The 16088-nt window shown below is 38.2% G+C and overlaps 1 protein-coding gene and 1 non-coding gene across 2 annotated transcripts; one reads left to right on the top strand and one right to left on the bottom strand.

Moving 5' to 3' along the window:
• Positions 1-7098: 7098 nt before the first annotated feature.
• TRNAS-UGA lies at positions 7099-7181 on the top strand. The gene has a single exon. It is a non-coding gene; the product is annotated as a tRNA-Ser (tRNA).
• Positions 7182-9414: 2233 nt separating this feature from the next.
• On the bottom strand, positions 9415-9915 carry LOC110933673. Its single transcript, XM_022176883.1, has one exon. The coding sequence runs from the start codon at positions 9913-9915 to the stop codon at positions 9415-9417; it is 501 nt and encodes a 166-aa protein (XP_022032575.1).
• Positions 9916-16088: the final 6173 nt, after the last annotated feature.

Raw genomic sequence — 16088 nt, 5'->3', positions numbered from 1 at the left:
ATTTAGAAAATAACATTCTAATTCTTCATGACCGCCTCCACATAATTGACACCACGTACCATAAGAGTGCCGAAAGTAAAAAAAAATCATTATCACTCATTTTTGTGTCAGAAATTACCAACCGTCGGGATCTTACGGTTCTGTTTTCAGTAACTGAATCTTGGGCACGGGGGCGTGTTGAGTGAGCACGGCCCTGTGTTCAGCTTACTGTCTGACTTAAAACAAGATTGCCAGTTCCAAAGATTGGGCACGGGGCGTGTTCAGCGGGCACGGCCCGTGCTGAGTTCTGCAGAAGTTGAAAAATTAAGAAAATCCTAAAGAAATGAAAAGAAAATAAAAAAAATGATTAGGCCGTTGATTCCTAACTTTCTTAAAATCCTTGTGTCCCCGGCAACGGCGCCAAAAACTTGATGTGTGTGAAGTGTATTATGTTTTAGGTATATATTTTAAGCCCTTTTACACTTTTTAGCCAAGTTTTAAATTTATAAAACACGATATTTACTAACATTAAACACACATATGGGCAAGTGCACCCATCGTGGACGTAGTATAGTGTTGGTAAGATACCGAGGTCGTCCAAGGATACAAGAGCTTTTAGTACCGGTTTATCCTCAACGTCTAATCAAATCAACATGTTAGAAAAAAGGTTTTTAAACTAGAAAAATAAAACTAACTAAAATGCTGAAAAATAAAATAAAAATAAAAACAGATAGACAAGATGAATCACTTGGATCCGACTCGTGTGTAGTGTAACCTTTGATTATTTTCGCACTTTTGCACTTGTTTAAGAGATTATCTTAGTTATTATAGTAGGCCCCTCTTTTGAAGGCGACGTTACCCTCAACCCAGTAGTTTGAGTCAGCAAGGATACAATCCTAAAGGGTCGGATTATTGAAAGATAATTATTAAGTTATTAATGCATAATGTGGTAGGCCCCTCTTTTGAAGGCGACGTTACCCTCAGCTAAGTAGTCTGAGTCAGCAGGGATACGGTCCTAAGTAGCTGGGTTAAAGTTTTAATAGTAGTTTAACTTATGAGGGGATCAAAGAGTTTGGACCCCCGCCATCCAATACCTTAGGTATGGGTATTAAAGGAGGTCCTACTAAATTTGACCCAGGTCCTTTGCAGGATCTATACACTGAACAATGGCAAGACTCTTACCAAACCGTTCCCTTAACCTCGACCAGGTAGCCAACATACCTCCATATAGACCGTGGAGATATGAATGGTGAAAATCTTTTATTTTATATAGACAGTAAAATAATGCCAAGACACCACGGACAAACGATAAGGAAGAATCACCTTCAACATAAGAAACTAGTAATTAAAGTCATTAATACAAAACCAATTAAAAAGTGCAAAAGATTAAAAATAAAAAGTATTACACTAAACACTTGTCTTCACCAAGTGATGTAAGAGACTTAGGCAAACATGGCCTTTGATTGTCAAGAACTCTTACGATCAATCTTGGATCCCGAGACGACTCACACACTCTATGATGGACAATGGATGATGGTGGTGGATGATGGTGTTATAGTGGTGGTGGGTGGTGGGTGAAGTGTGAGAGAGGTGGTGTGCCAAGGGATGAGTTGCAAGAGCTCCAAACATTCCTATTTATAGGCTGAACAGAAGCTCGGGCACGGCCCCGTGTCCGCTGGGCACGGCCCCGTGTCCATCTGACTCTCTCTCTTCATTAATTGTAATTCGCAATTACAATAAATGCGCCTGCAGGAAGTTGACCACGCCCCCGTGTCCGCTGGGCACGGCCCCGTGGTGGGCAGTAGAAGCAGCTTCTATGAGTTTGTCTTTTCTGCTGCTACTTGGGCACGGCCCCGTGCTCACTGAGCACGAGGCGTGTTCAGTCTTCTGTCTTCTTTGTTTTGATTGGGAAGATGCTTTCGGGAGGTCGGGCATGTCACTTTTGTTCCTTTTCTTGTATGTATGTTAGATTATCTGTCTTTTTGCTTCTTTTGTTATTTTGAGCTCATATAATCCTGAAAATACAAAAGGAAGACAAAAGCACACTTTTTCTAACATTAGTACTAAAAAAGGGTTAGTTTTATGCCACAATTGATGTAATTTATATGTTGCATTTTGTGCACATCAGTACCACTTATTGATAAGCTCATAAGAAACCAGGTGACAGAAATCAAAAGCAGCATTGAAACAAGTAGGAGCCGAACATTGGGTCCACATAACAAACCACTATTTGATCTCCTACGAAAGAAGGTTTCACATGCCTGCCGAGACTTGATATCCGCCGAAGTAAATGAAATAGAAAACATAAAGTTATCTAACGGTACATGCGTGTGCCGTTTGTATACAAGCTGTGGGTTGTCGTGCGTGTGTCGGTTGGAACCGTATACAACGAATGGTAATACTTGTTTCGACCAACCACATTTTATAATCATAGCATTTCATCACTCAAAATCTTATTCACATTTTATGTTGTTTGTTGATATGTTTCTTAGGTCAAATGATCATGTTGGAGTTGATAGACCCTTTTTGGAGAAAGTTAAATTTGGACTCCATACTGAAACCGAGCGAGGTGGACTGTTTCGACTTAGACGGCGAACTTACGCTTCCCAAACAACATTTAATTGCCCAGCCGAGAGAAGTCAAGAAAAACCTGCTTCAAAAGATGAAGGAGTTGGTACAACTCAATAAGACGAAGCTCAAACAGCCAGTTGTGCAAAAAAACACACGGGGTCTTCCAACTTTAAAAGCTCAGCAACAAAGGAAGGATGATTCGTTTACGGAGCCATCAAGACACAGCTTTTTTATAACGCAGGACGAGTATAGTGATTCACCCGTTGGGTTTGGCACACAAGAGTCGATCATCGAACCTACCAGGCACAACTCGTTTGTCGAGTCACAAAGTTATTGTGCTGAAACACCTATGTTCTTCGGAAAGATTGCAAAAGGCGCTATGAATTCGAAAACGAAAAATAAGGTCGCAAAATCAAAGGAAGAGCAACCAGACTTACCTTTGCTGCCTGTCGCAGAAGTTAATGTGTTCATGCACTTCAAAAAGTTCATTCCACCTTGCTTCTATCCACACCTCAGTCTCATACAAAATGCGCAGGGTGATGGTAATTGTGGGTTTCGATCTATAGCGGTCGGCTTATCGCTTAAAGAGCGGGAGTGGCCGTTAATACGGGAGGAGCTTCATGCTGAGTGTAACAGGTTCCACGAATTATGGAAAACTATAAATGAACCTGAGTATCAAAATGTTCTGGAGTCATTAGTTTGGTCTGGTATAGACGCAGCACCTGGACATAAGTGGCTACAAATGCCTTTCACGGGGCTTCTGATAGCAAACCGGTGGAATGTTGTTTGCCTCTTATTAAGTGACACTGGTTGTGCTTCATTTTTCCCATGCTCAGAACAGCCGAAGAAAGTATTCCGCATCGAACAGTCGCGCTTGTACATGTACACAGGAACCATTTTATTCACGTCAGATTAGAAGGGGAATATCCAATGCCAACCCCATTAGGATACTGGCGACAACCGACACGGGATACGCCAGCAGAAAGTTGGTATCACTATTACAAGGAACATATTGACCAATATAATAGGATCGTTGATGAATACAGGACCAGGGCATACGTGGATTTAGGTGGCCTATGAATATAAAATGTTATTTTCATGTTTTGACAATTTGTAATGATGAACATACACGTTATATAAATGTATACGCCTCGTATACAATGATCGTACATGAAGTATACGACTGTATCTTCGTTAACACATACCGACTGTATCTTCATCACATCCGCATATAGTAATTTAAGAAAAATGAAAAATACTCAATTGTATACGGGCCGTATAAATGTATATGCCTCGTATACAGTGACCGTATATGAAGTATACGACTGAATTAAAAAACATTAAATTATTGTATACGGGTCATATACGTTTGTACAGCCCGTGTACATAGAAAAAAGATCGTATAAGATTTATACGACCTCATTTCCACCATACGGCCTCAACATTCTCTAAAAATTCTCTCGGTTTTCTCTCGAATCGTTCTTGGATAGCGTTCTTCGGCGTTTGTGGCGTTTTCCTCTCGGTCTTCCTATACGATACGTTTTCATATAGTATACTTTCAAATTCCGAAACATGTTAGATTATGGTCTTGTATAGTAAAGGATCGAATAGCTTAGATAGGCGTAACGATTAAGATTGTATAATTAAATTTGAAAAAAAAATTGAAACGGTAAATTGTAACTGATTATTCATAGGGCTGGCAATTTTACACGAATACACGAATACACGACATGAACCTACACGAAATTAACAGGTATCGTGTATGGCAAACAGGTATCGTGTACCAAACAGGTAGACACGAGATTACCTGTTAATTTTCGTGTATAAACAGGTTAAATACATGTTTACCTGTTAATACCCGTTAGTACATGATAAGAAATTAAATTAAATAAAACTCATCAGCCATGTTCGTGTGGGTTTCTTTATTCCTTTCTATTTTCATTCCTCATTCAATTAAAAAAAAACCCTAAACTCCCTCTGTAATTCTCAGATAGCATGTCGCATTCGTGTTTTTGTTCGTGTTAACAGGTAATTTTCGTGTATAACAGTCGAACAGTCGTATTAACAGGTAATTTTCGTGTATATCGTGTCGTGTTCGTGTTCGTATTCGTGTTTGAAAAATAGGACACTATAAGTTATAGTGTCGTGTTCGTGTATGGGATTTCGTGTATCGTGTCTTATCGTGTCGTGTCGTGTCTTATCGTTTACGGGTATACACGATATGCCAGCCCTAATTATTCAAGTGTATACGGTCGTATACAATTTATACGATCGTATACAGGTTGAATATTCAATCTGTATACGATCGTATACACTATATACGCTAGTATAATGTTTGCATGTTCTAACTATATACGATCGTAAACATTGTATACGATCGTATAAACTTATATTTTATTCCCAATTTGTTATATTTTAGCGTATCCGTGACGTATAATACGTGTGTATAGGAAACATATATCTGAGGTGTATGTAGCGTATACGTGCGTATAATACTTGCGAGTACGGTCGTATACTTCATGTTTACGGATCGTGTACAAGATGTATAACACGTGAGTATACGAAACCTATTCTTGATGTGTACAGAGCGTATATGAGATGTACAATACGTTCGTATACAAGAACAGTAGTCGTATAATACGTTAACGCTAATCGTATAGTGATTGCTAAGTTGTAATTGTTATTTTTACAAACGATATGGCTGAGTCATCAGCAGCTGCTGCGGCCCGTAGAGGTCGAGGTCAGGGTCGGGCCGTGGACGTGGACAGGGACAGGGACGTGGACGTGGACAGGAGGAGGAGATTGTACCCGATTTTACTGAGACGGGGCAGTTTATTTGCGAAATCCCCCAAGGTACGGCTGCCTATAGGGTTTTGGGCAGATTACGAGAGATGGTGCTGGATGCGTTTCGGACCATTGATATTCAGTTTTTGACCGATATTGGATCGATCGGTTGGGTCCGGGAGCTCATGGCAGCTAACTCCGCGTGGGACCGCTTATTTGGTGTCGCCGCAGAGCGGGCCCACAGGGAGTTTACTTTAGAGTTTTTATCTACTTTTACATTTACGGACACCCGGGGTGGGGGTTTACAACATTTTTGATGACACACGCCGTAGCTTTTACTATTTGCGGCAAGACTCAGAGGATGACACTTCCTGAGTTCGCCGTTGCCTTGGGTCTCTACTCACAGGAGTACTCAGTGTCCCAGGCATTTTTTGATGCACGCATCAGCACGTCCAGTGACGTGTTGTGGCCTTGGTGACGCACTATTGAGTCCGAGGAGTTCGCGATACCAACTTCGCTATCCCCGAAGGCACGGTCGACTTGCCTTTATGGCCCGTTACACTGATACCTACATCGGTGTATCGCCGTGAGGATCGCCGGTCGTCATGATAGCAGGGAATGGGTCACCCAAAGTGACCTATTCTACATGCACGACTTACTTACCGGCAGGGGGGGTAACTTGGCGTACAGGTTGGCCGCATATCTCGCTGAGTATGCTTTTAAGCGTACCTCTACCCACATCAGCTGTGGGGGCTTCGTCACCCGTCTGGCGAAGCATTTCCCTCGCCTCTTGTCCCTGCAGGTGGCAATGGGTATGACCCTGACACTCCAGCTTAACAGGGTTGGGAGGGACACAACCCAATCGATGGGTTTGGCTCACGAGGTTGAGGGAGGGCGGCTGGTCTGGGCGTATGGTGTGGATGAGGGACCCCAGGGAGAGGGAAGCGAGGGGGAGGGAGGCGATGGAGAGGGAGGCGACGGAGAGGGAGGCGGGGTACATGAGGGGGTCGATCATGCTGTCGATCGATCACAGGTAGCTGCGGAGGATTTACAGGGTGATCGTCCGTACGTTCGACGGAGCGTGAGACAGCGTGTGATGCCTCCACCGGGGGTGGAGGAGAGACTCGTTCAGGTGGAGGAGAGACTTGTTCAGGTCGAGTCGAGACCCGGTCAGGTCGAGTCGGATGTAGCTGCAGTCAGAGGGGATGTACAGTGGATGGTCCAGGCGATTGTGGCTATGCATTCTGGCGCGCCCCTACCTCCACGAGTTGGCGCTGCACCATCACCACCACCACCGCCGTAGCTGCTTATTGTATTTTTTTTTTTTTGTTATTTTACGTTGGAAACATTGTAAAAATTTATCTTTTTGTTTGTTTTAGATGTAAAACATTCTAAATATTAATCTTATGTTTAGATGCTAAGTTGTTTGTTTAATAATTATTGCGTAGTTTATCATAATCATATCACATATTTATCGTTTTACAAAGTGGAAACTTATTAAACATTATAAATACGTTTAACTACAAACTCGTAACATAATCCGATATATACAACACTATTTTTAAAATTTACAAACTTATTAAACGGTTTCCCGATTGCAACAAAAAATTAACTTTTCTATACATATTTATCGTTTTACAAAGTGGAAACTTATTAAAAATAATAAATACGTTTAACTACAACTTAACCCGAGATCTTTGATAGTGGCGGTATCCACTCATATGGCGATGTTCTATTCGGAGGAATAAAATAAAATTGTCTTTTGGAGAGATGGCTGAGTGGTTGAAAGCCCCGGTCTTGAAAACCGGTATAGTTTACTATCGAGGGTTCGAATCCCTCTCTCTCCTTTTTTGCTTGTTGAATAGATTTGTTTCTTTATTGGATTGGTTTTGACCGGACGGTTTCATTATCATAAAGAAAGGGAAGTGGCTCGGCTATCCCGCCTAGCCAAGCCAGAAAAATGGATTAAATATAAATGAGTTGAAAAAAGATTCTTTTTTTATGACATGATCCTATATGTATGAGGGAACCGAAGTGACTCCTATTTCAAGTCTTTGATCTCCTGTCTCAATTAACTGCCTCAATAAACTGTCTCAATTAAGAGGGGTCATGGAAAGAACAGGTTCAAAATCACAATCAATTCCTTTTTCAATTCCTGCAGCAGCTGCACGAGCTCTTCCTGCGTGCCACAAATGTCGAAGCTTCTTGTTCATATCTCTCATCAAAAGGCGCTATTCGATAATGTCTGTCTAGCAAATCCCCCGCTAACCCGAGCGAAGATTCAAATATTTGTCCTACATTCATTCGCGAAGGTACTCCTAATGGATTGAAGACCATATCAACAGGTCTTCCATCTTGCAAATAAGGCATATCTTGTCTAGGTAAAATTTTTGAAATGATACCCTTATTTCCATGTCTTCCAGCTACTTTATCACCTACTCCTTTCTATTTGAGTTTCAACTCCAGAAAAAGAATCCAGTCAAATTTTGATTTTACTTACATAAAAGATTATCTTTATATAATATATTGAATTTCATTTTTTTCTGAATATGTACATTTGTCTCTTTTTATTAGTGGTTTAGAATAGAACAAGTAGTCACAAGTAGTCAGATGTAAGAGAATGTCTAGGAATTTTATTTAGAATAGATGGGTCTTGGTACTTTTCTTAGAATCCAATCCCAATGGAGGATTTTCTATCGAAAGATAAGACTAGGTCTAAGTAAGGTATACTAAGAAAAGCCTATTTTACGTTGTTGACAATGTTTACAATGAAACTTAACATTAGCAAAGATATTATTTATCTTGTGCACAAATACCGCACAATACCGACGTAAATTACTATTAGATTTGTAGACTTGATTGGGGTTAGGTTGGAGTGAATCCACCTGTTAGGTAGTCATGCATTACGATAGGAACTCCCAATTCTCTAGCAAATACAACCCTTTTCATCATATCTTCGCAATTACCCGCAGTAGCATTCGAGTAATGCCCTTTGATTTCACCTGTTTCAGCTTGTGCTTTATAAATAGCTTTGGCACAAAATAAGAAACGGTCTCTCCAACGCATAAATGGTTGGGAGTTCACGTTCTCATCATCTTTAGTAAAATCAAGGCCACCACGAAGACATTCATAACAAGCTCTACCGTAGTTTTTAGCGGATAACCCCAATTTCGGTTTAATAGTACATCCCAACAGGGGACGACCATACTTGTTCAATTTATCTCTTTCAACTTGGATACATAATCCGATATATACAACACTATTTTAAAATTTACAAAACTTATTAAACGGTTTCTCGATTGCAACAAAAAATTAACTTTTCTATACATATTTATCGTTTTACAAAGTGGAAACTTATTAAACATAATAAATATGTTTAACTACAAACTCGTAACATAATCCGATATATACAACACTATTTTAAAATTTACAAAATTTATTAAACGGTTTCCCGATTGCAACAAAAAATTAACTTTTCTATACGGGTCGTATAACATTATACGGCCCGTATACAGATTTCAAAACTAAAAACCCTTCTCAAACCTTCGAAACAAAATTATGCAAATATGTATACGACCAGTATATAACTATACGTCCCGTATACATATAAAAACAAAAAAAACATTCCACCGCATTAAATTCTGCGCATAAACATTCTATACGGCTCATATACAAATAGGGATGTGAAAATAAGATTACAGGGGTGTGGAAATAGAACAACCTTTACGAAAACTATTTGGAATTTAGTAGTTAGGCTGTAAGTTATTGTTAATTGAGTGAAAACGTCATATCGGTAGTGTACCATATCATAAGGCTAGGGTATGGTATAAAGCCTCTAGGGGCTTATCACGCCATATCAGCGTTACATCAGCGTCATGTCACATAGAGAGCTTTAAAGCACCTTCCTTTAACTTGCATATAATGGTTTAAAGCCTCCATCATCATTACCTAATTATTTTTTTATTGGTTAACCTAAGAATACACATTATCACTCGTCGTCTCCTCCTTGTTCACGATCAAACCATAGGTGCTTGGTCAGACCAGCTCGAAGGTTAAGGTGTGTGTCCCGGTCACGTATACTCACTCGGAGAACTTCTTTTTGAGCGTATGTGAGTAGTGGGTCCGTCGGCTGGTTACCTTCATCATAACTTTCTCCACAAAACGCTCTGACCATCTGTTTTTTAATACATCGAAAGCCCGCTCGACATCTTTTCTTGCCGACTCTTGTATCTTCTTGTAATACAATCTATTCTCGTCATCTGGACATGAAAGAGTTTTCACCAACGTCGCCCACTCCGGATAAATACCGTCGACAAGATAGTACCCATACTTATACTCCACGTCATTTGCATAGAATGAAGTATTTGGTGCAACACCATCTATGACATCGTCGAAAAGATCCGAAGATTGTAAAACAACGATGTCATTGTTCGTACCAGCCATGCCAAAGTACGCATGCCAAATCCATAAATCTTGAGACGCGACCGCTTGTAATATTAGGGTGGGGCCCTCGTGGTCATCACGATGGTGTTGCCCTTTCCAAGCGGTTGGACATGTTGCCCTTTCCAAGCGGTTGGACATGTTGCCCACTCCCAATGCGTGCAATCAAGACTACCCAACATCCTAGGAAACCCGTGTATCCGCTGATCAGCCTTGTATAAAAGTGGAACATCGGTAGTGGTTGGCATCCTCAAATATCACTCCCATAAAGAAAGTTAACACCTAATATAATAGTGTTAATAAACTATAAACAACAACGACAACAACAATAATACCTTCACAGAAATTTTCAAGACAGTCACGACAACTTCTGGCCGACATCCTTAAATATTCGTCCCACACATCACTCGTTGTGTCGTACGCAAGTTGCCGAATTGCGGCAATACACTTTTGTATTCCAGAGAAACCAATTTTTCGACTAGCACTTTCTCTTTGTGTGAAAAAATAGATATTCGTCCGCGAGATCATTAGAAATTCTTAATAAAAGACGATGGCTCATACGAAACCAACGCCTAAATTGTGCATTGTTATACAACGGGTTTTCACCAAAATAATCGCGCATTAAACGTTCATGAGCACCTAACCGATTTCGTTCAAGCGGCGCTTGTCTGGTACGCGCTGTAGACGATTGGGCTTCTTCTCGCAAATAATTAATCTCCTCCCGCGTCACTGCGATAATCATATCGTCGACAATACCGTCAAATGAAGGGCTGGACGAATCGGATGAAGAGTGGGATGACATTTTTGATATTAAAAATGATTGGAGAGAATGTGTGTGTTTTTGTGATGGGTGTGTGTCTGAGTTTGTAATTGGTTTGTGTAAATATATGTATATATATTAGATATTTAATAGTTTTTTTTATACGAGACCGTTGCCCACGGTCAAATTTGACCAAAATCTCGAACACACCCCTGTCCTAAATCTCATTTGAACTAGTCAAGAAATAAGTAGTTGATGATGAAGCATTATGAGAAATGTATTATAATTGCAATGCACAAAGCTAGGCATGGATAACTAACCTAATCATTATTATAATTGAACCAATTTGATGATAAACATAACATTTAATGAAAATGTTAGTTAAAATAATCATATGTTCATAGTCTATCGTTAATCCTTTTGATGGCGTAAGCTTAAAGCATACAAAATCAACAAGAATATCGTTAGATTCTTACGCAGAAGGTCTACGGTTGATACCGCATCCATATCATGCATGATCGTTCAGTATGCATACTTAAAGAGCTCAAAAGAAGTCTTCACAAAAGTAACAAGAGCCACATAGTCCATAAGTGGACCGAACATTATGTTTTTGTTATATCTACATTTAGAATTTGCAATATTCCACAACGAATGAATGTAATGTTTTTGTCCCGGCTTTGTTACAAAAAAAATTTATACATCATTAATTCGCACGCTGGTAACATATAAAGGATACTAAGGTGCTTTTTGTTTTTTCAGAGGTAAAATGTCTGCAGTCTGCGGACGATATCTGAAAGAACATGAACATGCTAGAGGGGATGTTTTGAAAGAGCAAAGGATAGAGGATGAGAAGAGCCTTGAAGATGTGAGTCCAGGTCTGCACCAGAAAGTGGTCTAAAAGGCCTTTTTTAACGAAAGTACTTCTAAAAAGCAAACACTCTGCAGACTCATACGTCTGCGCGTGGTCTGCGTGAAGCAGACATAAGAGGTCCAGAACTACTTCGGACAAAAAACAAACACCCCTTAAATTTCACAATAATGACACACAATAGGAAAGTTAAGTGATTTTCTTTACATAGAATGTTTAATCGACTTTAGTAAAACATTTAGAAAACTTGATTACTTTTGATTTTTTTTCGTCTTTATATGGACCAATAACATCCAAATAAGTTGATAACACGTTAACAATAAAAATATCACTTTGTTAAAAAGGTTCTAATTTTTCATTGAAAGATTAGGAGAAAATTTGTGGTCGAGAACTTCCATGTCCGAGTGTCATCGGGTCGTTCGTATCCGCCAATCTCGTACTTAAACACGATAAAGTACGTTCATCCCAAATATGATACAACAATTATTATTTTTTTTGGAAATCATATGTTTGTAACATATCATCCTAAAATATTTATAAAAATCACCTTTTTGATGCTATAGTAATATATATAATGATGAATGTAATATGTAAACTTATCATTCAGCATAACGATAAAGTTGATCACAAACGGTTTGGGTTATAGTTTTCGATATGCATTTTTATTTGTATATGTGATGTTATGAAAGATTTTAGTATTTACGATACATCGAAAATATTTATGTACATACCCTCTAAGATATTCATGAAGCAAATCAAGCATTCTTAAGATTAGACATCCATATCTTGCGGTATTATCATTGAGAAGGAGACGGTATTATTTTTGGAGTAAATTACTTTTTGAGTCTTTATTTAGTGGTTTTAACCACTTGAATCCAAAATAAAAATGTTTAATACTCTGAGTCGCTAACTGCTCATTTTATAACGTTTTGAGCCCAATTTTGTAACACTTATACTTTGTTTTTGGACTTAAGTTATTAAAACCATTAAAACAAAGGGACTCAAAACATTATAAAATGAACGGTTAAAAATTCGAAACGTTAAACTTTTTGATTTGGTACTCAAAAAGTGGTCAAAACTATTAAAATATGGTGACTCAAAAACTAATTTACTCTTATTTTTCATGAAGCCTAATAGGATAAATATTATTATTTTAGCAGCAATCAAGAGTCAAAAGTCAAGACAGAAGATTCACTGGGCTGTATATTGGGCCTGTACGATGGGCCTGCTGACTGGGTCGTTGGGCTTTAGTTTATTTATTGTTATTTTTGTAATTATATTCGTGTTTTTTTAATCCTTCCATTGTTTCCTTTTAATTAATTTTTATATTTGAATTTTTGTCTTTATTGTTAGTTCTAAATTATCTTCCTAATATTGTCTTTATTGTTCTAAAATATCTTCCTAAATTTGTAAATTCTAAAACTGATTTGTTATTTGCTAGCTCAGGGACTCGGACATTGTTGAACTAAGTTATATATTTCAACAAGTTAAAATATGTATGATAAAAAAATTATTTTTAGAACGGCGATTTTGAGTGATTGTAGGTTGGCTTGCGAGACCGACCCCTGTTCAAGAACCCACAGGGTTTCTTCATAGAGGGCATAACACCTGCTTAACAGGCCCAAACCGCGTCCTCGGGGGAATCATAATCCCTGATATCACTTGATACCAGTTGTGCCACCACAAGAGTCGAAACTCTTTGACGTAACGCAAGTTGGATAAAACCCTAGCGTGTCTTGGATTCGAACTGGAGACCTCCAAAAATGACTAGTTCGTATCTTTATTGCCGGTGCCAACTCCAGTAAGTGGAGAAGACATGTATGACATAATTTACTTCAAAGTTTTATCAAGACAGAAGATCCACTGGGCCGTAATATGGACCTGTATGATGGGCCTGCTGATTGCATCGTTGGGTTTTAGTTATTTGTTGTTGATGTTGTTTTGTAATTAACTAGTTGATGCATCGCCCGCGTTGCGGGACGATAGTCGAATAATTCTAAATCAATTAATAAAACACTACTCTAATTTTGCTAGAAAAAACAAAACTAAAACGATATTTTTCGGATCAGGGCAAAACTGTAATTTTTCAGGACTAATGAGCGAGTGTTAGGCGGCTCCTTGACACGGAAAAAAATTAAATTAAATCAACCAATTAAAAGAATGTTTTCTATTTTTGCTAAAAAAAACTAAAACGATTGGGAAAACGTAACTTTTAACTAAGGGCGAAATCATAATTTTAATTCAGGGATAAAATCGTAAATTTAATGGACAAATGTGGGAGTGCCAGGAATCTGCCGGCATGACTGTAATTTTACATTGGGGGCAAAATTGTAGTTTCACCGGGAAAACAAACAAAAACGATGGAGAAAATGTAAATATAAGTTGAGGGCAAATCGTAACTTGGCTGTGAGAAAAAAAACTAATGGCAAAACCATAAATTTCTACGAGGCAAAATCGGAATTTTTAGCTGGGAGCAAAAGCGTTAATTTATTTTTAAGTGGGGGTAAAAATATAACTTTGAACTAATGGCAAAATCGTAATTATAAGTGAAAAAACTAATGGCAAAACTGTAAATTGAAACGGGGCAAAGTCGTAATTTTTAACCGGGGGCAAAATTGATTTTTTTAGCTGGGAGTAGAAACGTAAATTTATTTTTAAATGGGGGCAAAAACATAATTTTAAACTGATGACAAAATCATAAATTTAAAGGGGAATAAAATCGTAAATTTGTTGAGTAAATAGAAGAGTGCCAGACAGTTGCCTGACACTATTCTCCTACCGCCCATTTTACCCAATAGAAGGCAATCACTATTGCCCCCCAATTGAGTTTTGTAGATATTGAATTGAATGAATTTCTTGTTTATATTTTTTATGTTCCGTTTATTATTTAATTTAAATTTAAATATTTGCAAGGTTTATGTCATGTGTTAGTTACAAAATAGGGGGGATAACTTTATACAAGTGTAACCAACTTTTAGGCATTCAAACTTTTTTTTTTTCCAAATTTAGTCACTTTACTTATAAATAATTATCTACTCCTATGTTTTTACCTACACTAACAAATTCCATGTCAGCATATATTGAAAAAAGAAAAAGAAAAGAAATTGGCATGTAGGATGGTAACTTATTATTATAGGTAAAAACATAGGATTAGAACATTATTTATAAGTTAGTGATTAAATTGGGGAAAAAAGTTTTAGTTATCTAATTAAAACACTTTAAAAACGTCATTATATTTCTATGAAGTTTTTCCTACAAAATATCTAATCCTAGGTCCCAAATTTGTAAACCCTAAAATTGATTTTTTTTATTTGCTAGCTTGGTAATTGTTGAACTGAGTTATTTATTTAAGGGTTATTTGATTTTATCAACTCTGATTATTGGCTATTTGTCGCTGTCACCCTCAACTATCACTTTGATGTCCGTCACCCCTAATTTAACACTTAGTGTGTTCTGTCATCACGTCGTTAACTGATCACTAACTTTTGATCATGTTATTATACTTTTGGGGGTGTCATAGGGATCTTAGAAAGGTTTTAGGGATCTTTGGACACCCCCAAAAGTATAGTAACATGATCAGAAGTTAGTGATCAGTTAATGACGTGATGACAGAACACACTAAGTGTTAAGTTGTGGGTGGCGAGCGTCAAAGTGATAGTTGGGTGGCATCGGCCAATAGTTAGCGGTGATAACATCCAATAACCCTTTATTTAAATAATTTAAAAATATGTATGATAAAATTTAATTATATGTTATGACCGTTAGAACCGATCAAGGATAGGTCTTGCAAGTAAAAAATTAAAACCACGTGGAGTGAAACTTTATTTTTACATTTATTTTCATATGTATTATGTTATGGATTAATATCATTGTAAGGTATAGGGCTTGTCTCATATTGGTTGTATGAGTAATTGATGTGGGGTTTATATACCAAATGAGCTCTCTCACCCATCAAATTTTGGGTTGAGTTCTCTCGTTTGGTATGTAACATTGGTATCAGAGCCAGAACTCGGAGTGGTAGCCCATGGAGTGGTGACCAGGAGAGAGCTAGCCGTGACCAACGAGCCTCAGAGTGGTGGCTTGGAAAGAGCCAGCCCTGACCAATGTGGTGGCCTGGAAAGAGCCAGTCCTGACCAACGAAGACGTTGGCCCTTAAGGAGGATCGATTGTTATGGACTAATACCATTGCAAGTTATGAGACTTGTCCCACATCGGTTGTCTAGGCAACTGATATCTATATATATATATATAAATGAGATGGATTTGGGCTATGTGTCCTTTGTCTTTGGCCATCTAGGCTGATGTGGCAATTTGGTTTAGGAGGGAAATCCCAATTAGCTTTCAACAATCACGATTCCAAGGAAAAAAGGCGGGATCCGAATTGAGTTGGGTCGGGTCAACAGAAAATGGATCCTATATGTTATTTTCCAAAACCCTAGACACCACATTCATCTCTATTTTCCTTTCATCTCCCTTCTGGTTCAAGCATACGATTCAAGCATTGCCATTCCGAGTCAATAATCTTCATTCTCCTTCATCTTTATTATAAGGTATCTTCGATCTCCCTAAAATAATACCCGCAAAAATGGCCAAAATTGTTCACCGAAATCATACCTACCGAATCTCCCTTCTCTATCTTCTTTTTCTTCTACAATTATTCATCGTCTCATCGAATCTTCAAGATTT

This window comes from Helianthus annuus, chromosome 4, assembly GCF_002127325.2.
Source record: "Helianthus annuus cultivar XRQ/B chromosome 4, HanXRQr2.0-SUNRISE, whole genome shotgun sequence".
Taxonomy (NCBI): Eukaryota; Viridiplantae; Streptophyta; class Magnoliopsida; order Asterales; family Asteraceae; genus Helianthus; species Helianthus annuus.
This window is presented reverse-complemented; position numbering and strand designations above follow the sequence as displayed.